The sequence below is a fragment of the Accipiter gentilis genome, chromosome 28 (assembly GCF_929443795.1).
Source record: "Accipiter gentilis chromosome 28, bAccGen1.1, whole genome shotgun sequence".
Taxonomy (NCBI): Eukaryota; Metazoa; Chordata; class Aves; order Accipitriformes; family Accipitridae; genus Astur; species Astur gentilis.
The window spans coordinates 21,745,068-21,763,703 of NC_064907.1; the positions used below are offsets into that span (position 1 = coordinate 21,745,068).

General features: G+C 53.3%; 1 protein-coding gene across 6 annotated transcripts in view; it reads left to right on the top strand.

Annotated features, from left to right (window-relative positions):
• Positions 1-18,636, top strand: part of OGDH (oxoglutarate dehydrogenase) — a 35,831-nt gene that overhangs the window by 13,633 nt on the left and 3,562 nt on the right. Inside the window, exons 4-16 of one of the 6 annotated variants that reach the window (XM_049830748.1) lie at positions 2,391-2,481; positions 7,661-7,705; positions 10,110-10,225; positions 11,415-11,569; positions 12,011-12,157; positions 12,638-12,728; positions 13,708-13,887; positions 15,006-15,134; positions 15,649-15,828; positions 16,192-16,344; positions 17,050-17,152; positions 17,371-17,499; positions 18,416-18,566. In XM_049830748.1, coding sequence (XP_049686705.1) covers positions 2,391-2,481; positions 7,661-7,705; positions 10,110-10,225; positions 11,415-11,569; positions 12,011-12,157; positions 12,638-12,728; positions 13,708-13,887; positions 15,006-15,134; positions 15,649-15,828; positions 16,192-16,344; positions 17,050-17,152; positions 17,371-17,499; positions 18,416-18,566 — 1,670 coding nt within the window. The other 5 variants (XM_049830747.1, XM_049830750.1, XM_049830749.1 and 2 more) reach the window with 5 other exon arrangements.

Sequence of the window (18,636 nt, forward strand, 5' to 3'; positions counted from 1 at the left end):
GTTGTTGCCAGGTGTCCTGTTTTGCTCATCGGGGATACGGTTTTTTTCATCTTCCTTTGTTGTCCAAGGTACCCAAAGAAGCCCTTCTTGTTATTTTTTACATCCCGAGCCAAGTTCAGCTCCAGCTGTGCCTTGGCTTTCCTGATCCCTTCCCTGCACTCTTGGGCCGTATCCCTAAAATCTCCCCAGGATGTGTATCCCTGCCTCCACTGCATATGCATTTTGGTTTTGTGTTTTACTTTGGCTAACAGGTCTTGACTTAGCCAAGCTGGCCTCCTGCCTCTCTTATCCAACTTCTCGCATGTCAGGACTGAGAGCTCTTGCTCCCTAAGAAAAATGCCTTTAAATATCTCCCAGCTCTTGTTCGCTCCTTTGCCTCCAAGGGCAGTTTCCCAAGGGATCCCACGCACTGGTGCCCTAAATAGCCGAAAGTTTGCCTTTCTGAAGTTTAGGGTCCTGACTCTACTTTTTATGCATCTTGTACCCCTCAAGATTGAGAATTCCACCAGGGCATGATCGCTGCAGCCCAGGCTACTTCCAGTCTTGACCTCTCCGATAAGTTCTTCCACATTAGTGAGCAACAGGTCCTCTGTGCCTGTCCTCTGGTTGGGCTCTCCATCATCTCTATTTAGGAATTTGTCCTCAGTGCACTCCAGTAGTTTCCTGGACTGCTTGCAGTTCGCTGTGCTGCTTTTTCAGCAGATGTCCGGGTGGTTGAAGTCCCCTATAAGGATCAGGGCCTGAGAGCATGATGCTTGTTGCAAATATCTGTTATGGTCTTGTTTTGGGCTGGGGGCTTCTTGTTTCGGCTTGTGTTGCATGTGGAGAAAAACAAGCAGCATGGCTCCTATGGGGGAAAAGACCTTCTCTTTGCTCCAACCACACTGATTTGAGGATTTGCTGCGTACCTGCAAACTGCGAAGTTGACCTCAAAGCCACTGGACGCCCCCGGCTCAAAGCTGTTTGCCGGACAAAGTGGCCTCCCGGTCCTGGCAAGAGCATCCTGGCTGTGGGGAACAGTGTGGTGAACTTGCATCCTGCCGACTGCTAAATGATGTGCTAGCTCCCCTGCTCTGTCACAAGACAAACAAGTAAATAGTTCTCAGACAAAGCTGGCCCAGAAGAAGAGCTTTCCGTGTGGCCACCAGTGCTCAGGGACACATTGTCATCGGGCCCTGCTTTCTTAACAGTTTGCCTTAATGTGGATGGCTGATTTCAGGCTCTTTGGCTAGTAAACCCACAAAAATCCTTTCCTAAAATCCCCTTGGGATACTCTGAATAGGAATGCCTTTCTGGTAAATAAGGTCAGATCAGTGTGCCTGGTTTGTACACGAGGTTTAGTAATCCCCTCGTATACAAGTGATTTTTCTAACTGGTAACAGATTTGATGGCTGGGAGTATCGTTTTCACAGCGTCAAGAAGGCATTGCACCCCATACCATGGCAGTAGTGTTTTCGGCCCTGCTCCTAGCGTAGCTGAGCCTGAAGCTTCAAGAGCAGGAGCTGTCAAGAAATAAACCATGGCTTGCCAAATGGAGAGTGCTGGCTGCTGAGGTGAATTGAGTTTGCCCAGCGAGATGTGCTGTGGTCCATCTGTGGGCACCTCCTCCTGTGAGGGCGAAAAGCAAAACTCCTCATTACCTCTCATTATTCTCTGTGGCTCCTGATGTGGATTCAAACCCAGTGTGGTGATTCCGGGCCTGACAGCCGCCACCAGGAACCATCAAGGCTCTCTTGGTGCCAAAGCTCTTTGGTATTTCCACAACTGCCCCTTCCCTGAAGAGTGCTCCAAGTCCTGCTGTAGGCTCCTCTCTCCAAAAGGATACTGTGAGCTGCTGACCTCTGATAGCATAGACAGGCACATGTTCTTTAGACATGTTCCTCTGCCTTTCAGAAGCTACTGCTGCTGGTGGCAACGCTTGTTTTCTCTGCCACATTGGCAAGAGAGCACCTAGATCTGCCAAAATCTGGAAAACTGCCCCTTCATTTGCTATGATGCTTAGGAGGAAACAGTAAGTGTGGAGCTACTGCATCTCTAGAAAGGAGGTGCTCGTATTGGACACCGGGAAAGTGGTGGGAGACCCTCAGACCTCAATTCTGGAACGTCTCTGCTGTGAAGGAGGTTGCCTTCCCCCTGTCTGCCCTGCCGAAGCCTGGCTTCAGGCAGAGCAGAGCAGAGCAGTCCTTGCAGCTGATGGCACTCACACCTACATGCTGTAGTTGAAAGTAAACCCAACTTCTCCAGGCTTTAGTTGCAGCCAGAAATTGGGGTGGCTCTGCAGAAAATGCGAAGAGGGAAACTGCATGTCTTTTTTTGTTGTTGTTGTTGTTGTTAAGGAATGTCTCTTTGACTAACTTGTTTTAATGACTAATCTGTGTTGTTGCTTCCAGGTCAGGGGTCATCACATTGCAAAGCTTGATCCTCTCGGCATTAGTTGTGTAAATTTTGATGATGCGCCAGTAACTGTTTCTCCAAACGTCGGTGAGAATTACTCTGCAAATTAATTCTAATGTAATTTAACTTTTTTACCCCTCCCCTCTTTTGTTTTTCTCCCTTTCCCCTCTCCCTCTTGGTACCTGTTCTCCTTTCCATTCCTGGCCCATTTCATAGATTCGAGGGCATCATGTAGCACAACTCGACCCACTGGGCATCTTGGATGCAGATCTGGACTCCTCCCTTCCAGCCGATATTATCACATCCACAGACAAACTGGGTGAGGGCTTTGAGAGCAGTTAGTGCTGCATTGCTTGAGCTCCTCTCTCTTTCACAGCTTTGTAGGTAGATTGCTTCACAGTAAGGGGGGAAAGGTCTTAAGTTTCCTTAGTAATGATCACACTAAATTTATAGCCGACCGGCCACCGTGGAGCAGTTCTGCCCCCCTCCGGCTGTCACGGCGAATGGATCTTGTGCCAAAACCCTATTGCTCGGCTCATGTTTCTCCTCCAACTGGTGCTAATTAATTATGTCATTGGACTCGCTCATCCAGGGGTGGAAGCAATTGCATCTTCCGGAAGGACAAAGCAGAGAGGTTTTGTGTTGGTGAGAGCTGGAGGTCTGTTCCCTCAGCTCCTCTTGCTGCTCTTGGGGGCCCCGGGAGCCGGGGGCAATGGGCAGGCTTCCCCTCTGTGGGGCTGAGAAGCGCCTCTTGGCGTGTCCCTGCAACAATGCCCTGCCCTCCTTCTCTCCCAGCTTGCTGCAGCATCTGTAAATCCCTTAATTGCCCCCTTTTTCCAGGACTGACTGTAAGTCCCTGCTGGTGATCATAACAAGGAAGCTTTGGGATGCGTTCCCGTCCAAGTAGAGAGGTGGAAATCCCAATGCCTTTGAGTGAAAGATGCATGAGTGTTGCACAGATGCGTGTGTGGTGCTTAGGACTTGAAATCCTAATCTGAAAGTGCTTAAACTCAGCACCTCTCAACGTGTTTTAGATTTGATCTCTGTAGTACGCTGCCATTCTTCTAGCTAGAATGAGGTCGCGGCGCTGAGCTCTTTCACCTCGCTGGTGCTTTCCAAGGGTTGTTACCCTGGCACTACAAGCGCTCAGGAGGCATGCTTCTAACTTAGAGTAGAGCAGCAGTGATGATTACTAACCTCGCACAACTGAAACAGCTGATCAGAGCGTACGGTGCATGTAAATGATCTTGATTCCTTGTTCAGCTGCCAGCACAGGGACACCAGCCCTGGACCTGCTGGACCTTCATACAGGATTGTGTGTACTGGGAGTGGGAGGGAGGGATTAGGTTTTGGTTGTCCCCGCTTGCAGGATGATGGGGAAGCTGCTTCCTCCCAAGGTCTGGACTTCTGATGTGCTTGTCCAGAGGACCAAGCCCTGGCTGTGCCTTGGGAGCTGGCTGGCTCTGGGTTGGAGCAAGCCCTGTGCTTGGGAGGATTTGATGGGAAGAGGTGGGGACATGATGGCCATGAACCCAGTCACAGGAGAGGACACAAGTGCTCGGAGTCAACACTGCGAGGGGAGCAGGGAGACTTTTTTAGGTGACTTTGAAGCTACTCCCAGTGGCAGGGGAGAGGAAACGCTGGGGAAAGCCTTCTCTAGCTCAGGGCTTTTGGCCTCTGCTGTGGGTGCTCTGGTCCTTCTGAAGCAGAGCAGCAGGGAAGAGCCCTGAAGCCCCGTGCCTGGTGGACGTGTTTTCCTTTTGGGAGGAGAGCAGGAGCTACGTGAAACCCAGAGCTGGACAGCTGCAAGTGGTTGCAGTGACTGCTCTCCCTCGCAAGAAAAGGGAGCTGCATGTGGGGAGCAGTTACTGTACTGCTCAGTAATTCATAGATTCACAGAGTGGTCTGGATTGGAAGGGACCTTCAGAGGTCACCTAGTCCAACCCCCCTGCTGTAAGCAGGGACATCTTTCACTAGATCAGGTTGCTCAAACCCACCTCCAACGTGACCTTGAACACTTCCAGGGGTGGGGCATCCACAGCTTCTCTGGATAACCTGTTCCAGTGTCTCACCACCCTCAGTGTAAAAAACCCTTCTTTCCTATGTCCAATCTAAACCTACCCTCTTTTACTTTGAAACCGTTGTCCCTGGCCCTGTCACTGCAGGCCCTGGTAAAGTCTCTCTCCATCTTTCTCATAAGCCCCCTTCATATACCAAAAGGCCACAGTTAAGCTCTCCCCAGAGCTTTCTCTTCTCCAGGTGGAACACCCCCAACTCTCTCAGCCTTTCCTCATAGGAGAGGTGTTCCAGCCCTGGGATCATTTTTGCGGCCTACTCTGGGCCTGCTCCAACAGGTCTGTGTCTTTCTTGCACTGGGGACCCCAGAGCTGGTTGCAGTGCTTCAAGTGGAGTCTCAGGAGAGCGGAGGAGAGGGGGAGAATCCCTTCCCTCGACCTGCTGGCCATGATTCTTTGGATGCAGCCCAGGATACGGTTGGCTTTCTGGGCTGCAAGCGCACATTGCTGGCTCATGTCCGGTTTGTCACCCACCAGCATCTCCAAGTCCTTCTCTGCAGGGCTGGTCTCCATCCATCCATCTATCCGTGCCCCAGTCTGTGCTGGAAATGGGGATTGCCCCGATCCTTGCACTTGGTGTTGTTGAACTTCATGAACTTCACAGAGGCCCACTCTTCCAGCCTGCCCTGGTCCCTCTGGATGGCATCTCTTCGCTCCAGCATATCAACTGCACCACTCACCTTGGTGTCACCTGCAGCTTGGCTGAGGGTGCCCTCAATCTCACTATCTATGCCATCAACGAAGATATTAACATGTATCGGTCCCAGTACAGACCTGTGAGGGACACTGCTCCTTACTGGTTTCCACTTGGACATTGAACTGATGGGTCTGCTTCAATGGGGAAAGTCAGTTCAGAGGGCTTTTCTTCTGCTTTGACCGTGTGCTCCAGCAGCGTCCTTGCTTCAGAGGAAGAAGAGCCCAAAAGCCCAAAGCGATCCAAGAGCAGGTCCTCCCTTGGAGCCCTAACTACAGAGCTGGGCTGACAGCATCATCACAGCTGTAACAGAATCTGGGTAAAGCGGTATAAGCTCCATTTTTCCTGCTCCCCCAGGGTGAGTGGTCATGAGCCCAGCAGCGTGACCTAGCATGGCTTGCTGTGGTGGAAAGTGTTCAGGCATGGCTGGTCTGTAGGCATCGGCTGGAATTGAATCTTAGCCCACGATCTCTGTGTCTGAGCCAGGCGTTAAGCTTTATTTCTGTTTCTTTGTGGCTTTCATACGAAGATAACTGTCATTGCGGTTCCTGGTGTTGATTTAATTACCAGGAATCCATTAATTTGTAGTCCTGGGAACAAGCTATGCTGGTATCAGCCGCTAGCTCACACTGGAGTTGTGTCCTGTGGTAGGACCCCAGACTCAAATGGCTGTGTCTAATCAAAGGAGGCTTTATTATCTTGCTGTAAGTATTATTTATACTGAATCGATTTTCCCCTGGTATCCTTATCCTAGAAAACCTCATCTGGTCAATATTAAAATACAACTTGGTGAACAACGCTTGCAAACAATGCTCAGCAAGAGGGGAGGAGAGCAGCGCTGGAGCAGAGCATGGGCTGAGCTCTGGCCTAGCCTAAGATCGGGTGTCGCCTGCTTGTGGCAGAGAAAGCCAATTTCTAAGCAGATCCTGCTGGCTTTTTTTGCTTTGAAAGAGTATTTCTTAACACTTGACAGAGCAGTTAATAACAGGAGTGGTTTTGAAACCTGGAAACAATCTTGTTTCCTCTTTCTGAGCAGTGAAATCCTTAAAGGTCAGCTTTTGTGGTGTGGGCTCTGCTGCCAACAACTTAAACCGTGGCTGAGCAGTGCTGTAATTCAAAGGAGTTGCATGGTTAATCTCGGAAATTGATCTTTCTTCTCAATTGCCTTTTGTTTAGCAACTGGTTTGTGTCTGGTTTGGAGCTTCCAAACTCTTTAGATTAAGCAGTGTGAACTTTGGAGAAAATGTAAGGGGGAGAAAGCCTGCCTGGGGGTACTCGGTCTGATGAGTGGTGGGGCTGGAGCCACCATATTCTTCTTTCTCTTGTCTTTTCTTTTAAAAAAACAAAATAATCTCATCCTGGTCTTCTACTGCAGCTGATCTGGCATGGTAAGTGGTGTAAAACGAGGACAAGGTGACGGCAGAAACTTTACGTGGCCTGTCCAAGGAAATAATACTTTAGCATGCTGAAATCTCAGTGGTGCGTGGAAGGCGGTGTGTGTCTGAGCGTCCATCCCTGTCTGTCTGTCTTTCCGTGGAAAGCAGCTGCTCCTGCCTCTTGCCCAGGGGAACTGATGGAAATTGTTCTTCAGCTTGGGAAGAGCCAGGCAAGACCCTGCGGGCGGATGGGCTGGGAGGGCTGCCACCTCCCCTTTCCCCTGTTTGAGACCTTGCTAACCAAACGTCTCACCTAAATGTATGATTTTTCCCCGCTGACCAAAAGGAGAAGTGTCTTTCTTGTAACCCAGGTGAGATTGAGGCACTCGGGTCACCTAACCTAGCTGGGAAGTGCAGCTCCAGTGACGCACGCTGCTGCTGCTCCCGCAGCCCTGCCTGCATCTGGCATGGTGTCCTGGTGCTCCCCGCTGTGCCGAGCATGCTCAAGAAATGATGGCGTTGTGCGTGCCTGCCTCACCATTGGTCTTCCTCATTAATGGCCTGCTCATTAACACCCCAATCCCCCTCCTGCCTGTATGTAGGCAGCATTGGTGCCTCCTTGGTGGTGACCTTGAAATCCTTCCAGTAGCGACGAGCAGAGCAAAACCCTCCAGGAGCAGATGGTGGTGGGAGGCAGCTCCCTGCTCTGCAGAGGATAACGCTCCCCTTGATGCAGCTTGACGGGAAGATGCCTTTTGGTCATAGCAGGTGAAGATGCCATGCTGGGCAGTCTCCCTCTCTTGGCAGGAGTGTGCACATGAGAGGAGATCTCAAACCATGCAGCTCAACTGCTCCCCAGTGTCTGATGCCCCCGTTCCCCTCCCTGCTCCTCCCTCCTCTTGCCAGACTTTCCACTGGTATTTCTTTTCCGCCTAGGCCGTAGTCATCCTCCATCCTAACCCTTTTGCCTCTGATGATTTTTGACTGTATTTTAAATACTGTATTTTTTTGACTTGTGCTTTCCATGACTAGTTTTCATGGTTCCAGGGGTTTTTTTTACTAACTTTCACTGCGTCTCTCTATCTTCTCCCTTTCTGCACCCCCCTCCCTGCCCACCCCAGATCTCGCAGTGTTCAAGGAGCGGCTGAGAGTGTTAACAGTAGGAGGTATGCAATTAATGAGCCTTTAACCCTCTGGAGTGCAGACCTCTTTGAATAGGTTATTCTGGGCATGAACCAAGCCGGTAAAGCGGTCCCCTCCTGTCTCACACCACTCCTGAGTTTTGTAACACGTTTATTTTTAATTTGTCCTGCTAAAAGTCTTGATGTAGGTGCTTGGTTAATGATGCTTCACCTGTAGAGATCCCCAATTTAGAGCCTCGCTGGCCTTTCCCATACTGTGTGTTTGCATGCCTAGCTTGCTAGAGTACACGTTTTGTTGTGAACATTAATTTTATGAGGCCTCAATCTCCCCAGTTAGTTCAAGTCTCCTAAAAATCCAAGCTGTCTTCTCCTGACTCTGCCCTAGTTTTGTCATGGTGAAAATTTGTCAGCTCATCCCTAACCTTCCCCCTCCATCTGATGGTATTGCTGCCTATAAATACTAAGCACTGTCAAAAAAGCTGGCAGGCTGCAGCAAAGCAGAAGCAGAGATGCTTAGAGCCCTGAAAACTCCTTGTAAAATCCGATACCCCCCAAAGTGTGCCTGAGTCTTCAGAATGGCGTGGCAGAGGGAGCTGAAGCCCTGTGCCGCGGGGCTGGCAGCTGCAGCAAATTACTGATGCTTCCCTGAAACCTCCAGCCAGCAGCTTAACTGGGATGCTCTATACTAATGCTGCCTCTCTCCAGGACTTCTCTTTGGATAGAAACCACAGAGAAGTCCTGGAGACACAGGGCCAAACCGTCAGCTCCTGCCAGGAGAGCGAGCTTCGGTGCTCCCAGGCACGGGCTCAGGAGCTCAGCTCCCTGGTGTCTGGCTTAATTCCTTCCCGGGGGACCAGCAGCATCCAGGAGGGTTATGTGGGCAGAGGAGGGCATGGATGGCAGTGGCAACCAGGAAAACCTCCTCTCTGGGCTTAATGTGGGTGTTCCCAGCCTCTGGCAAGCACCGTCCTCAAGGCTGCACAGGAACAAGCTGTGGCCAGCCCCATCTCCAGCTCATCCTCTATTTCTGACCAGAGTGCAAGGGATAGACTCTTTTAAAATTAAGTTCAAGGAGGGCCAGCTCTGGAAGGGCCAATTTTTGGTCCACAGGAAGGTGGATTATGCTGCCCTGCAGCGTTTAGGGGGTGGCATCCCCCGTACCTTCCCTAAAAGAGACCCCAGCTGGGGTGTTGGACTGGTTTGGAGGGAGCTGGGAGGAGTGGTGGTAGCTCTGCCTCCTCTGTGGCTCCTGCCCTGGGTTAGAAGACACCTTGAAACCTGGCTCTGTTGGGAGTTTGGGGGGGACAAACGGGCGCGAGGGAGGTGTTAGGGCTCTGGGCTGGTACCAGGCAGCTTCGCTCGTCCGCCCTCCTTCCAGCAAAGCTGCTGCTTCAAAAGGGTCTTGAGACTTCCTAGTCCCTTCCTGGCTCTGCTTCTGCCTTGCCGCATCAGTTCAGTGAGTTCATTGTACCTCCTCCTCTGTGCCTCAGTTTCCCCAAAGAAAACCATGAGCTTCAATGGGCGCTGAGGCACGTCCGATGGGTTTGGGGTACTGTGGAAGTGCTGCGGGCCCTGGCAGGGACTTGCCGCCTCTGTAACAGCAGCAGGCGGTGTCGGGGCTCATCTGCAGCTCTAAAACCTGACCTTCGGCTCTGAGCCCTGCATAGCACCTTCTCCAGGCACAGCCCAGCTCCCTGCAGCCCCTCGTGCCATTTGTGGGAGCCACCTGTGAACCACGAGGTGCCAGCACCAAAAAGGAGGGGGTTTGCTGAGCAGAGCTAGGCTAGACCCCTAATTAAAAGGCTGTTAATTGGGCTGAGGGGGTATCTGGGCAGCAAAACCCCCAAGGGGCCAGGTGGCTGCCCCTATCCCGGGCTGAGCTATTCAGGAGAGTCTGTCGCAGAGCCCTGATGCCATTTTCTCGCTTGCTTCTCTTTCTCTCCCTCTTTGGGGTTTGTCTGCTTTAACCATTTCCTTCTCCGCGTTGACTCCTCGTTTTTAATTCCCACTGTGTGGTGACACCTCCGTTGTGCTGGGTGACTCCTCAATTCCTGTGTCTTTTCTCTTCCCTCTGTTACAATTTGTGGTGTATTTTTTGTGTTCTTGGGGCTACAAACTTCCTGACTCACCCTGGATTTTAATTGCCGATTTTACATGCATATATATATTGCTTTGTGTTTTGTTTCCTGCGTTACCTTTCATAATAACCTTGTTGTTCTGTGCTTAATGTCTTTTTGTTTAATTATGGCTTGGTTTTTATCCATATAAACCTCCTTTATGCTTATTTTTGGTTTTATGCTGCTTTTTTTTTGTCCCTTCCCCACCTCTCCCAAATGCACCCGGTCCCTGCGTGATGGTGTCTCCCCCACCCCTCTTCCTTCCTTCTCTCTCTTGCTTTTGCTTGTCCCACCCATGAAAAATCCTGCAGGCTTTTATGGGCTGGATGAATCTGACCTCGACAAGGTCTTCCACTTGCCCACAACCACTTTCATCGGTGGAAATGAATCGGCTCTTCCGCTCCGGGAAATCATCCGTCGCCTGGAGGTGAGGAGGGCAGGGAGGGCTGCGAGAGACCTGTTTGCAGCCTGGGGTGGGGGCAGAGCAGTTGCTTTTTGAAGGTCCTGAGCCCTGCTGCTGCCCGCAGCCTGGGCCAACCGGCAGATTTTAAGCTTTTCAGGTTGGCAGCTGCTGCTCGGTGTTTGCCCCACTTGTAGCAGCTGCCCCGTGTTATCTGCTCATGTCTGATCACCTCGAGCTTCATGCTGAGTTGGAGCAACGCATTTGGTCTACCCAAGGTGGAGCAAACCCCAGGCCATAAATATTGCATTTTTGGAAACCTCTCCAGCTATGTTTTCCAGTTTAAAGCAGCAGATGGTGCTGGGAGAGCACAGGAGTGGGCTGGAGGCAGGCGATACCCTCTCTGTGCACTGCAGTAGTGCTGCTGCCCTGCATGGAGGGTCTTGGTGCAAGAGCAGCTCCAACCTAGGGCTGTAGCTTCCAGCTCTTGCAGCCGGTTCCCCTTTCCTGCCAAATTTCATACCCTGCTCTTCCTGGTCTGAGAGTGCAGACAGCTCCCAGGCAAGCTGCAGGCTTGCTCAGATGGTCTCTGCCGAGACAGGTTGACCTTGGGAGAAGCAAAGCTGTGCTGACATTTGAGATAAGCTGCAAGAAGAGGCTCCTTATTTGTTGGGGAAGGTTTTCCCTGCATATGAAGCAGGGTTGTGGATGTGGTCACAGCTGATGCCACCAAGAGGGAAAATCTTGCCTCTGAGGTGGATGTAAAAGACTTGAGGGTCTGATCCTGGGCTCCTCAGGGAAAGGAAATTAAACATTTTGATGCTGGGTCATGTGCAGCATCTGAGCTGCTCCGCAGCATCCTGGGATGTCCCCCGTGGCGTCCGCTTTCCCCGGGAGACAGATCAAACCAGGCTCCCAAAACGGGGCTGGTGTGGTGCTGGCTGCCAGGCACTGCTCATGGGTCGCCCGCCAGGCTACCATCGCAGGCAGCACTTGTCTGTGTTCAGGCAGCGTGGTGTGGCTGCCAGACAGGAGGGTTTTTGTCTCCACTGGTGCAGGAGGGCTCTTTGTCTTGCTGAAAGGTTAAAGAGGGAAATGAAAGAGTCCTTGGCCTCGTGGTCCGATACAATGCCATATGTGCCTGTCTTTGCGGGGGGTGAGGAGGTGCTAAAGCCCTGGCTGTTGTCTCACAGCCTTTCTTCTCCTGTTGGGGCAGATGGCGTACTGCCAGCACATCGGTGTGGAGTTCATGTTTATCAATGACCTGGAGCAGTGCCAGTGGATCCGGCAGAAGTTTGAGACCCCGGGCATCATGCAGTTCACCAATGAAGAGAAACGCACGCTGCTGGCCAGGCTGGTCCGCTCTACCAGGTACCCCAGGGGGCTGTTCACCACCTCCTTGTCTTTCCTTGCTGCCCGGGGTGGTTTGCTCCCAGCTGGCGCAACACGGTCACCACCTGAGTCACATCTTGACGTCATCTGTTGCGGTCTGCTTAATCATCAGGGTGACGCCAGTGAGCTGCCAGGCTGGCAGGCTCAGGTGCTGGCAAAGAGCCTGAAAACATGGATGATACTGAAAGAAAAGGTCTAAAAATAAGGTCTAAGTGCAGTGCAGTGATGGGGTGGGGAAGCGGCCAGCTGGGCTCTGCGGGAGGGTACGGGGGTGACCAGGAAGGCTGTCAGGCCGCTGCGTGATGCCTGCTTACGCATCACTTGGTGCTGTGGCTCCCTCAGTGCAGTCTCCATCCTTTCTTTCGTTTCTGCCTGCAGCTGTAGCCCTGGCACTGATTCCTCTCTCCCTTTGCCTTCCAGGTTTGAGGAGTTTCTCCATCGGAAGTGGTCTTCGGAGAAGCGTTTTGGTCTGGAGGGCTGTGAAGTGCTGATCCCAGCCTTAAAGACCATCATTGATAAGTCGAGTGAGAAGGGAGTGGATTATGTTATCATGGGGATGCCCCACAGGTAACCCTGCCTCTCTCCATGGTGGTGCTTGGGGCGCGGAGGAGGGGGATGCTGCTGGGGTTCGGTACTGGAGGGCACATTGGTTTTTGCCATCATCTAACTGGTCTTGGCTGGTAGGGCACCTTAGCTGGAGAGTTCAGGCCTTGGCTGCTATCCGCTTATCGTGGTATTTTCAGCTTCAGCTCGTTTGTAAATTCATCTGGAGAGGGGTCACGGCTCGAGTGACAGAGCTGGAATCCCAGAGCAGGATTCGGCCTGCCTGCTCTGGGGCAGCTGTCGGGATGCAGTGGCAGCCAGTCCATCCCCATGCTGAGGTCTGCAGTCTCCTTGGGACCCCCCTCCCCGGGTGACCCTACAGCTGTTGCAGGAGGAGTGGGGTTGTTGCACCACCTCTGCGTGATGGGGGGGAATAGCAGGTCACCATCGGCACTCGATGCCTGGCTGACACTGCTGGTTGCCAACACGGTCTTGCTTTTACAGGGGACGCCTGAATGTTCTCGCCAATGTGATCAGGAAAGAGCTGGAGCAGATCTTCTGCCAGTTCGACTCCAAGCTGGAAGCTGCAGATGAGGCGAGTCTCCTCCTCTGCCCATAGCAGGGGAGCTGTTGCCTGTCCCTATGCGGTCCCCGAAGGCCGTGGCCATGCAGTGTGAGCTGGATTGTGCCACTGCGTGTGCTGTCACTCTGTGGCATCAGCGTTGCAAGGATTTCCACGTTGCATGTGCACCCGTGCGACTGAAGCCTTCATGTCAATGCCAGTGTTGGTCTGTCCTTGCCTGTCCTGGGGGTGATGTGTGCCCTGGCCGCTGCCAGTGTCTCCAGCATGGGCTGGTCGGTCAGTGGCTCTCCATGGGTGTAAAGCAGCCTTGGGGTGAATGATGAGGTGAGGGGAAGGCGGCCAGGAACAGAGGTTGGCTTGTACCCTTGCAGCAGCCCCTGGTCCCCATACGGGGCCCTAAAGCAGCTCCAAAAGCCCCAAGGCTCAAATCACTTGTGCCACAGGCTCTGTCACTGCGACACAATCATGCTCCAAAGCTTCCAGCATCATAAGCTGGGGTGATTTGGCTTTTGCAGAGCTGGGCTGGGTTGGCTTTATCCTACCATGCCCTTCAGGTGGGGTTTCGAGGTGAGCAAGCAGCAGCCTGGGGCGTCGAGGTGCCCTGACTGGGAGCTGTGGCATGTCTTAAGGGGTGCCAGGGATGGCTGTACTGCTGCAGTGCAGTCAGAGTTCGGATGAGCATTACCTGTTTTCCAGTGTCTTCCCCAAACCCAACACACTTGATTCTTCCCCTGCACCAAGAACCTTACCTAGATGGGCTTGATGCATATCTGAGGTTTGTTGGCAGTTTGGCACCTGGAACTGGCTGCTTTGGCTTCGCTGGCTGCCAGGTCAGCTCCTAAAGCGAGTGCCTGCTGCTTTCTGCCAGTTCCTCCAGAAAATGCCCCCTTCTTCCAGCCCTTGGGGTCAACGCTGCCCTGCCTCAGGTCTCCTTCCATGCTCCAAAAGCTGCTCGCATTCCTGGGGGTGACTCTCCTCTCCCATCCATCAGGGCTCCGGTGATGTGAAGTACCACCTGGGAATGTACCACCGGCGGATTAACCGCGTCACTGACAGGAACATCACCCTTTCCTTGGTGGCAAATCCTTCTCACTTGGAGGCGGCTGATCCCGTTGTTCAAGGCAAGACTAAAGCAGAGCAGTTTTACTGCGGGGACACTGAAGGGAAGAAGGTGAGTGGTGCTGAGATGCCCACAGTGAAGTGGCCTGGGCTGGACAGGGTTTGGTGGGAGGCAGGCTAGTGGGAAAGTGAAGAAACCCAGCTCGTTTTTGTTTGCTGTGCCCCTTCCCCTTCTGTCACACTGTTATTACCCTGACTTTGCTCCCCCATCCTTCCCTGCTGTCTTTGGGTTTAACTTCGCTAGGAGCTCACCCACCCCGGGCTCCCATTGCTGCTTCCTCCATCCCTGAATGCCCAGCTTAGCAGGGCTGTGGGGAGCAGCAGACACCCAAACCCCTGGTTGGAAAGCAGGGAAATGAAGGATGCTCTGGTAAGCTAACCCAAGCATCACAGCTCAGGGGGCTCAGGAGTAGGAGCCTCAAGCTGAAGGATCTCAATATGACCAGGGACAATGATTTCTGGGGCTGGGAAAGCTGGAGCTGGCAGCAGGAGGCAGCTCTCTGCACCCAGGTGGGATAGCAGGCAGGGAACAGGCTGCAGCGGGGGTTTATTTGTGGTCTGATTCATCGCAGACCTGTCTCCAACACCAAGAATTGGAAGGGTGAGATCAAAAGTGCTTCCCTTCCTCCTACACCACAAGGGCTGGATATAAATAGACAAACTCTGTCCTCGTCTGACAGGCGGCATCCTCAGCCAGCCCCTGGGTACGATAGCAAAATAACATCACTGAAGCTGTAGTGAGCTCCCAGCCCGGCTCCTGCCCAAAGGTGGTCTGGGGTGAAAGTGTGAGGGAAAGGGGCATTTTTCTCATCTTCCCCCAGTTAAGAAAAAGACTTTGCTTTGAGATGTATGCGTTTGGGAATGGGACGTGCCTCCCACCCGCTGTGTGCCAGGTGTCATCCCGCTGCCCAATCGAGGTGCCATGAGTGTGCTGCCCTTGTGCAGGGAGAGAACTGCCGGCCACAGCCTTCTCCCAGGTGGTTGTGCCAGCCTTGGCCAGCTCTGCTCCGATCCCCTGAGAAAGCATCGGATGTGTTGATGAGCTGCTCTCCATCCTTTCTGGGATGCTGAAGGCTCATGGGGATAAGACTTGGGCCCTTTCCTAGTGGGTGCCCCTGCCCGCCATCCCTGCAGAGCCCCTGCTGACCACCGTGGCTTCACATCTCCCAGGTGATGTCCATCCTCCTGCATGGAGATGCCGCTTTCGCAGGGCAGGGCATTGTGTATGAGACATTCCACTTGAGTGACCTGCCATCCTACACCACCCACGGCACCGTCCACGTCGTGGTGAACAACCAGGTGAGGAGCAAATCTCCTGTGTCCATGGGGGTCCCTTGCAGACCAGCCTCTGCAGGCTCAGGTCTGGATGGTAGCTGGCAGCAGGCAGTAGCTGTTTCCCAGCCAATGTTCCTGGCATAAGCCATAATCCTGAGGTTAGCAGGGGGTACTGTATACCCAGCTGCTCAATGGTAGCAGCTTTTGAGTCCAGCCTGGCACAGAGGTGGTGCAACCTGATGCTTGGCATGTGAGATCATGCAGGGCTGCTCCGTTCTGCCCCTGCATAAACCAGAGACATTTCACTGGAACCAGCCCATCCCTCCGGGTGCAGAGGGATGACGGCTTAGGCACAGGGACCGGGATGGACTGCAGTGCCTGGGGCGCAGGAGGCAGGCAGGTTGTGCTATGACTGAGCAGCACAGCTGTGGGGGAACACCCAGCTCGGCTGCAGCAGCCGAGCTGCCCTTGAAGCTGCGTGTACCACTTTCCAAATCCTTACCACTGTGCTGGTCCTGTTCCCTCTCACTTGCTACAGATTGGCTTCACAACAGACCCCCGGATGGCCCGCTCCTCCCCGTACCCAACCGATGTTGCTCGTGTGGTGAACGCACCCATTTTCCACGTCAATGCGGATGACCCGGAGGCTGTTGTCTACGTGTGCAATGTGGCAGCAGAGTGGCGAAGCACCTTCCATAAGGATGTGGTGGTGGATTTGGTAAGATGCGTGGCATGAGGCTTTATCCTAAAGCTGTGGCTCTACTGTGGATGCTCACCGATACCTCTCAGGGTGTATTTTCTGAAAGCTGAGGTTTCTCTTCAGGGCTTGTCTGGCCCTTTTGACATGAGGGGAGGGAGGAGGTGGTGTAAAGCAAGGCAATGAGGCTGTAATAGCACTTAGAGAGGTGACACTGTCTCTATATGGAGCCTACCCTCACTGCCGGCACTGGGGAATGCACGCTTGGGTCTCTCCTGGGCTGTTTTGGACCCTTCCTAGCACAGAGACCCAGGTACCTCCAACTGCTTTCAGAGCCACGGGTTGCAAGCAGCTGCTTTCAAAGGCTCTTTCCCTTCCCAACAGGTTTGTTACAGGCGCAATGGTCACAATGAGATGGATGAACCCATGTTCACACAACCCCTGATGTACAAACAGATCCGGAAACAGAAGCCGGTGCTGCAGAAATACGCAGAGCTGCTGATTTCACAGGGGGTGGTAAATCAGCTGGAGTATGAGGTACTGTCCCCTGGGGCCTGGGAGGAAAACTGTGGGCAGCATCTCTGGGGAAAACTACTTGTTTGGTTCAGACCTGGGTGTGAACGATGTGATGGGGCCCGTCTCTGCTTGTGCTTGTCACCTAAAGGTGGCAAAGCTATGCTAGGGTTGGGCGAGAGCTGCGGACCTGGCAGTGACGAGGTTAGGAGCTGAGGCTCATCCTTGGACTGTGCCAGCTCTGAACAGCACAGGAACATATAGTTCAAGGATTGCCCTGTGATCAGTGCAGCACAGGCCATATGGCACTGGGCCACTGTGGCATGGCAGGGACCCATGGGAGAATCGGGCTCTGCAGCACTCAGGCTTGGTTGTGGCCTGGGGATATCCGGGGCAGGTCCCCCCACCCCGGCTGCTGCCCTGGCAGCAAGCGCAGCAGCAGCTCTGCCAGCTCTTCCTTGCCCTGGTACCACTTTGCAGCATCTTTAGGGTTGAATGCGAGTTGTTGGTTCGGACAGCAGCAGAGCTGTCCCTTGGGGGACAGGGGCCTCCAGCAGCAGCTCTGCTCTCTAAGGCTGAGCTGCATGGCCCTGGGGCTCTCCTGCTGTGGGGAGCAGCTGTGCCCTCCAGCACCCCCCTTGCAAGCTCACCCTGAGATCCCCAGGCTCGGCACCCTTGTTTGGAGACCCCCTTGCTAATGCTTTTCCTCCTCCTGGTTCTGCCTTTTAGGAGGAAATTGCCAAGTATGATAAGATCTGCGAGGAGGCCCACGCGAGATCCAAGGATGAAAAGATCTTGCACATCAAGCACTGGCTGGACTCACCCTGGCCTGGTAATTCGTCAGCGATGTTTTGGAGGTCCCTAGCAAAGAGCCTGGCTTCTCTAGAGCCGTAGTGGCTATTTTCCAGTAAAACAGCCTGGTGGGGAGGTGGGGTGGTACTCTCTTCTCCTGGCATCCCCACCCTTGCTTGAGGGTGTCCGTGACCTGAGCTCTTCACACGGAGTCGGGCATCGCTCCCACAACACGGTGGACTGCTTCTCCTCCTACAGGTTTCTTCACTCTGGATGGCCAACCCCGGAGCATGACCTGCCCTTCCACCGGTCTGAATGAAGAGGACTTGACGCACATTGGTCAAGTGGCCAGCTCGGTACCAGTGGAGGATTTCACTATCCATGGAGGTAGGAGCTTGTGGAAGCTATGCAGACTGGATGTTTGTTCTAGAGAAGATGTGAGATGGAGCTGGAACGTGGCCTGGAAGGAAGGAACCTGTTACAGTGCTCTGATATGTGCAGCCAGCAGGTCGAGGGAAGGGATTCTCCCCCTCTCTTCCACTCTTTTGAGACCCCACCTGAAGCACTGCATCCAGCTCTGGGGTCCCCAGTGCAAGAAAGACACGGACCTGTTGGAGCGGGCCCAGAGTAGGCCGCAAAAATGATCCCAGGGCTGGAACACCTCTCCTATGAGGAAAGGCTGAGAGAGTTGGTGGTGTTCCACCTGGAGAAGAGAAGGCTCCAGGGAGACCTTAACTGCAGCCTTTCAGTATATGATGGGGACTTCTGAGAAAGGCGCAGAGAGATTTTTTCCCAGGGCCTGTAGTGACAGGACAAGGGACAACGTTTTAAGTTGAAAGAGGGTAGGTTTAGATTGGACATAAGGAAGAAATGGTTTACGCTGAGGGTGGTGAGACACTGGAAGAGGTTGTCCTGAGAAGCTGTGAATGCCCCATCATTAGAAGTGTTCAGAGTCAGGTTGGAAGGGGCTTTGAGCAACCTGGTCTAGTGGAAGATGTCCCTGCTGATGGCGGGTGGCCTGGGACTAGGTGACCTCTGAAGGTCCCTTCCAACCCAAACCCTTCTGTGAGTCTATGAGAATTACTTCATGAGGGAGTTGTGGTTAAGGGAAGTGAACCGAGGAGTAGCTCTTCTTCGGAGCTGATCCTTCCCTGCAGTCCTGATTCCTTGTCCCTGGCTCATCCTTTTGGCAGAGGTGGATCCGTTCCTCTGCCCCCGGAGTTTGTGGGCAGCTTGTGGGACAAACACGGTGTTGCTGGAGCTCCCTCCCACACCAGCTACGAACTGGCTTCTGTCCTGGCAGGTTTAAGCCGTATTCTGAAAACCCGTGGGGAGATGGTGAAGAACCGGACGGTGGACTGGGCCCTGGCAGAGTACATGGCATTCGGCTCCCTGCTCAAAGAGGGCATCCACATCCGCCTGAGTGGCCAGGATGTTGAGAGGGGGACATTCAGGTAAAGCCGTGCTTTTGGTGGCTGTAAAGGCGATTCCTTTCCAGAAGGGAGCTGAAGGGTGATGATGGAG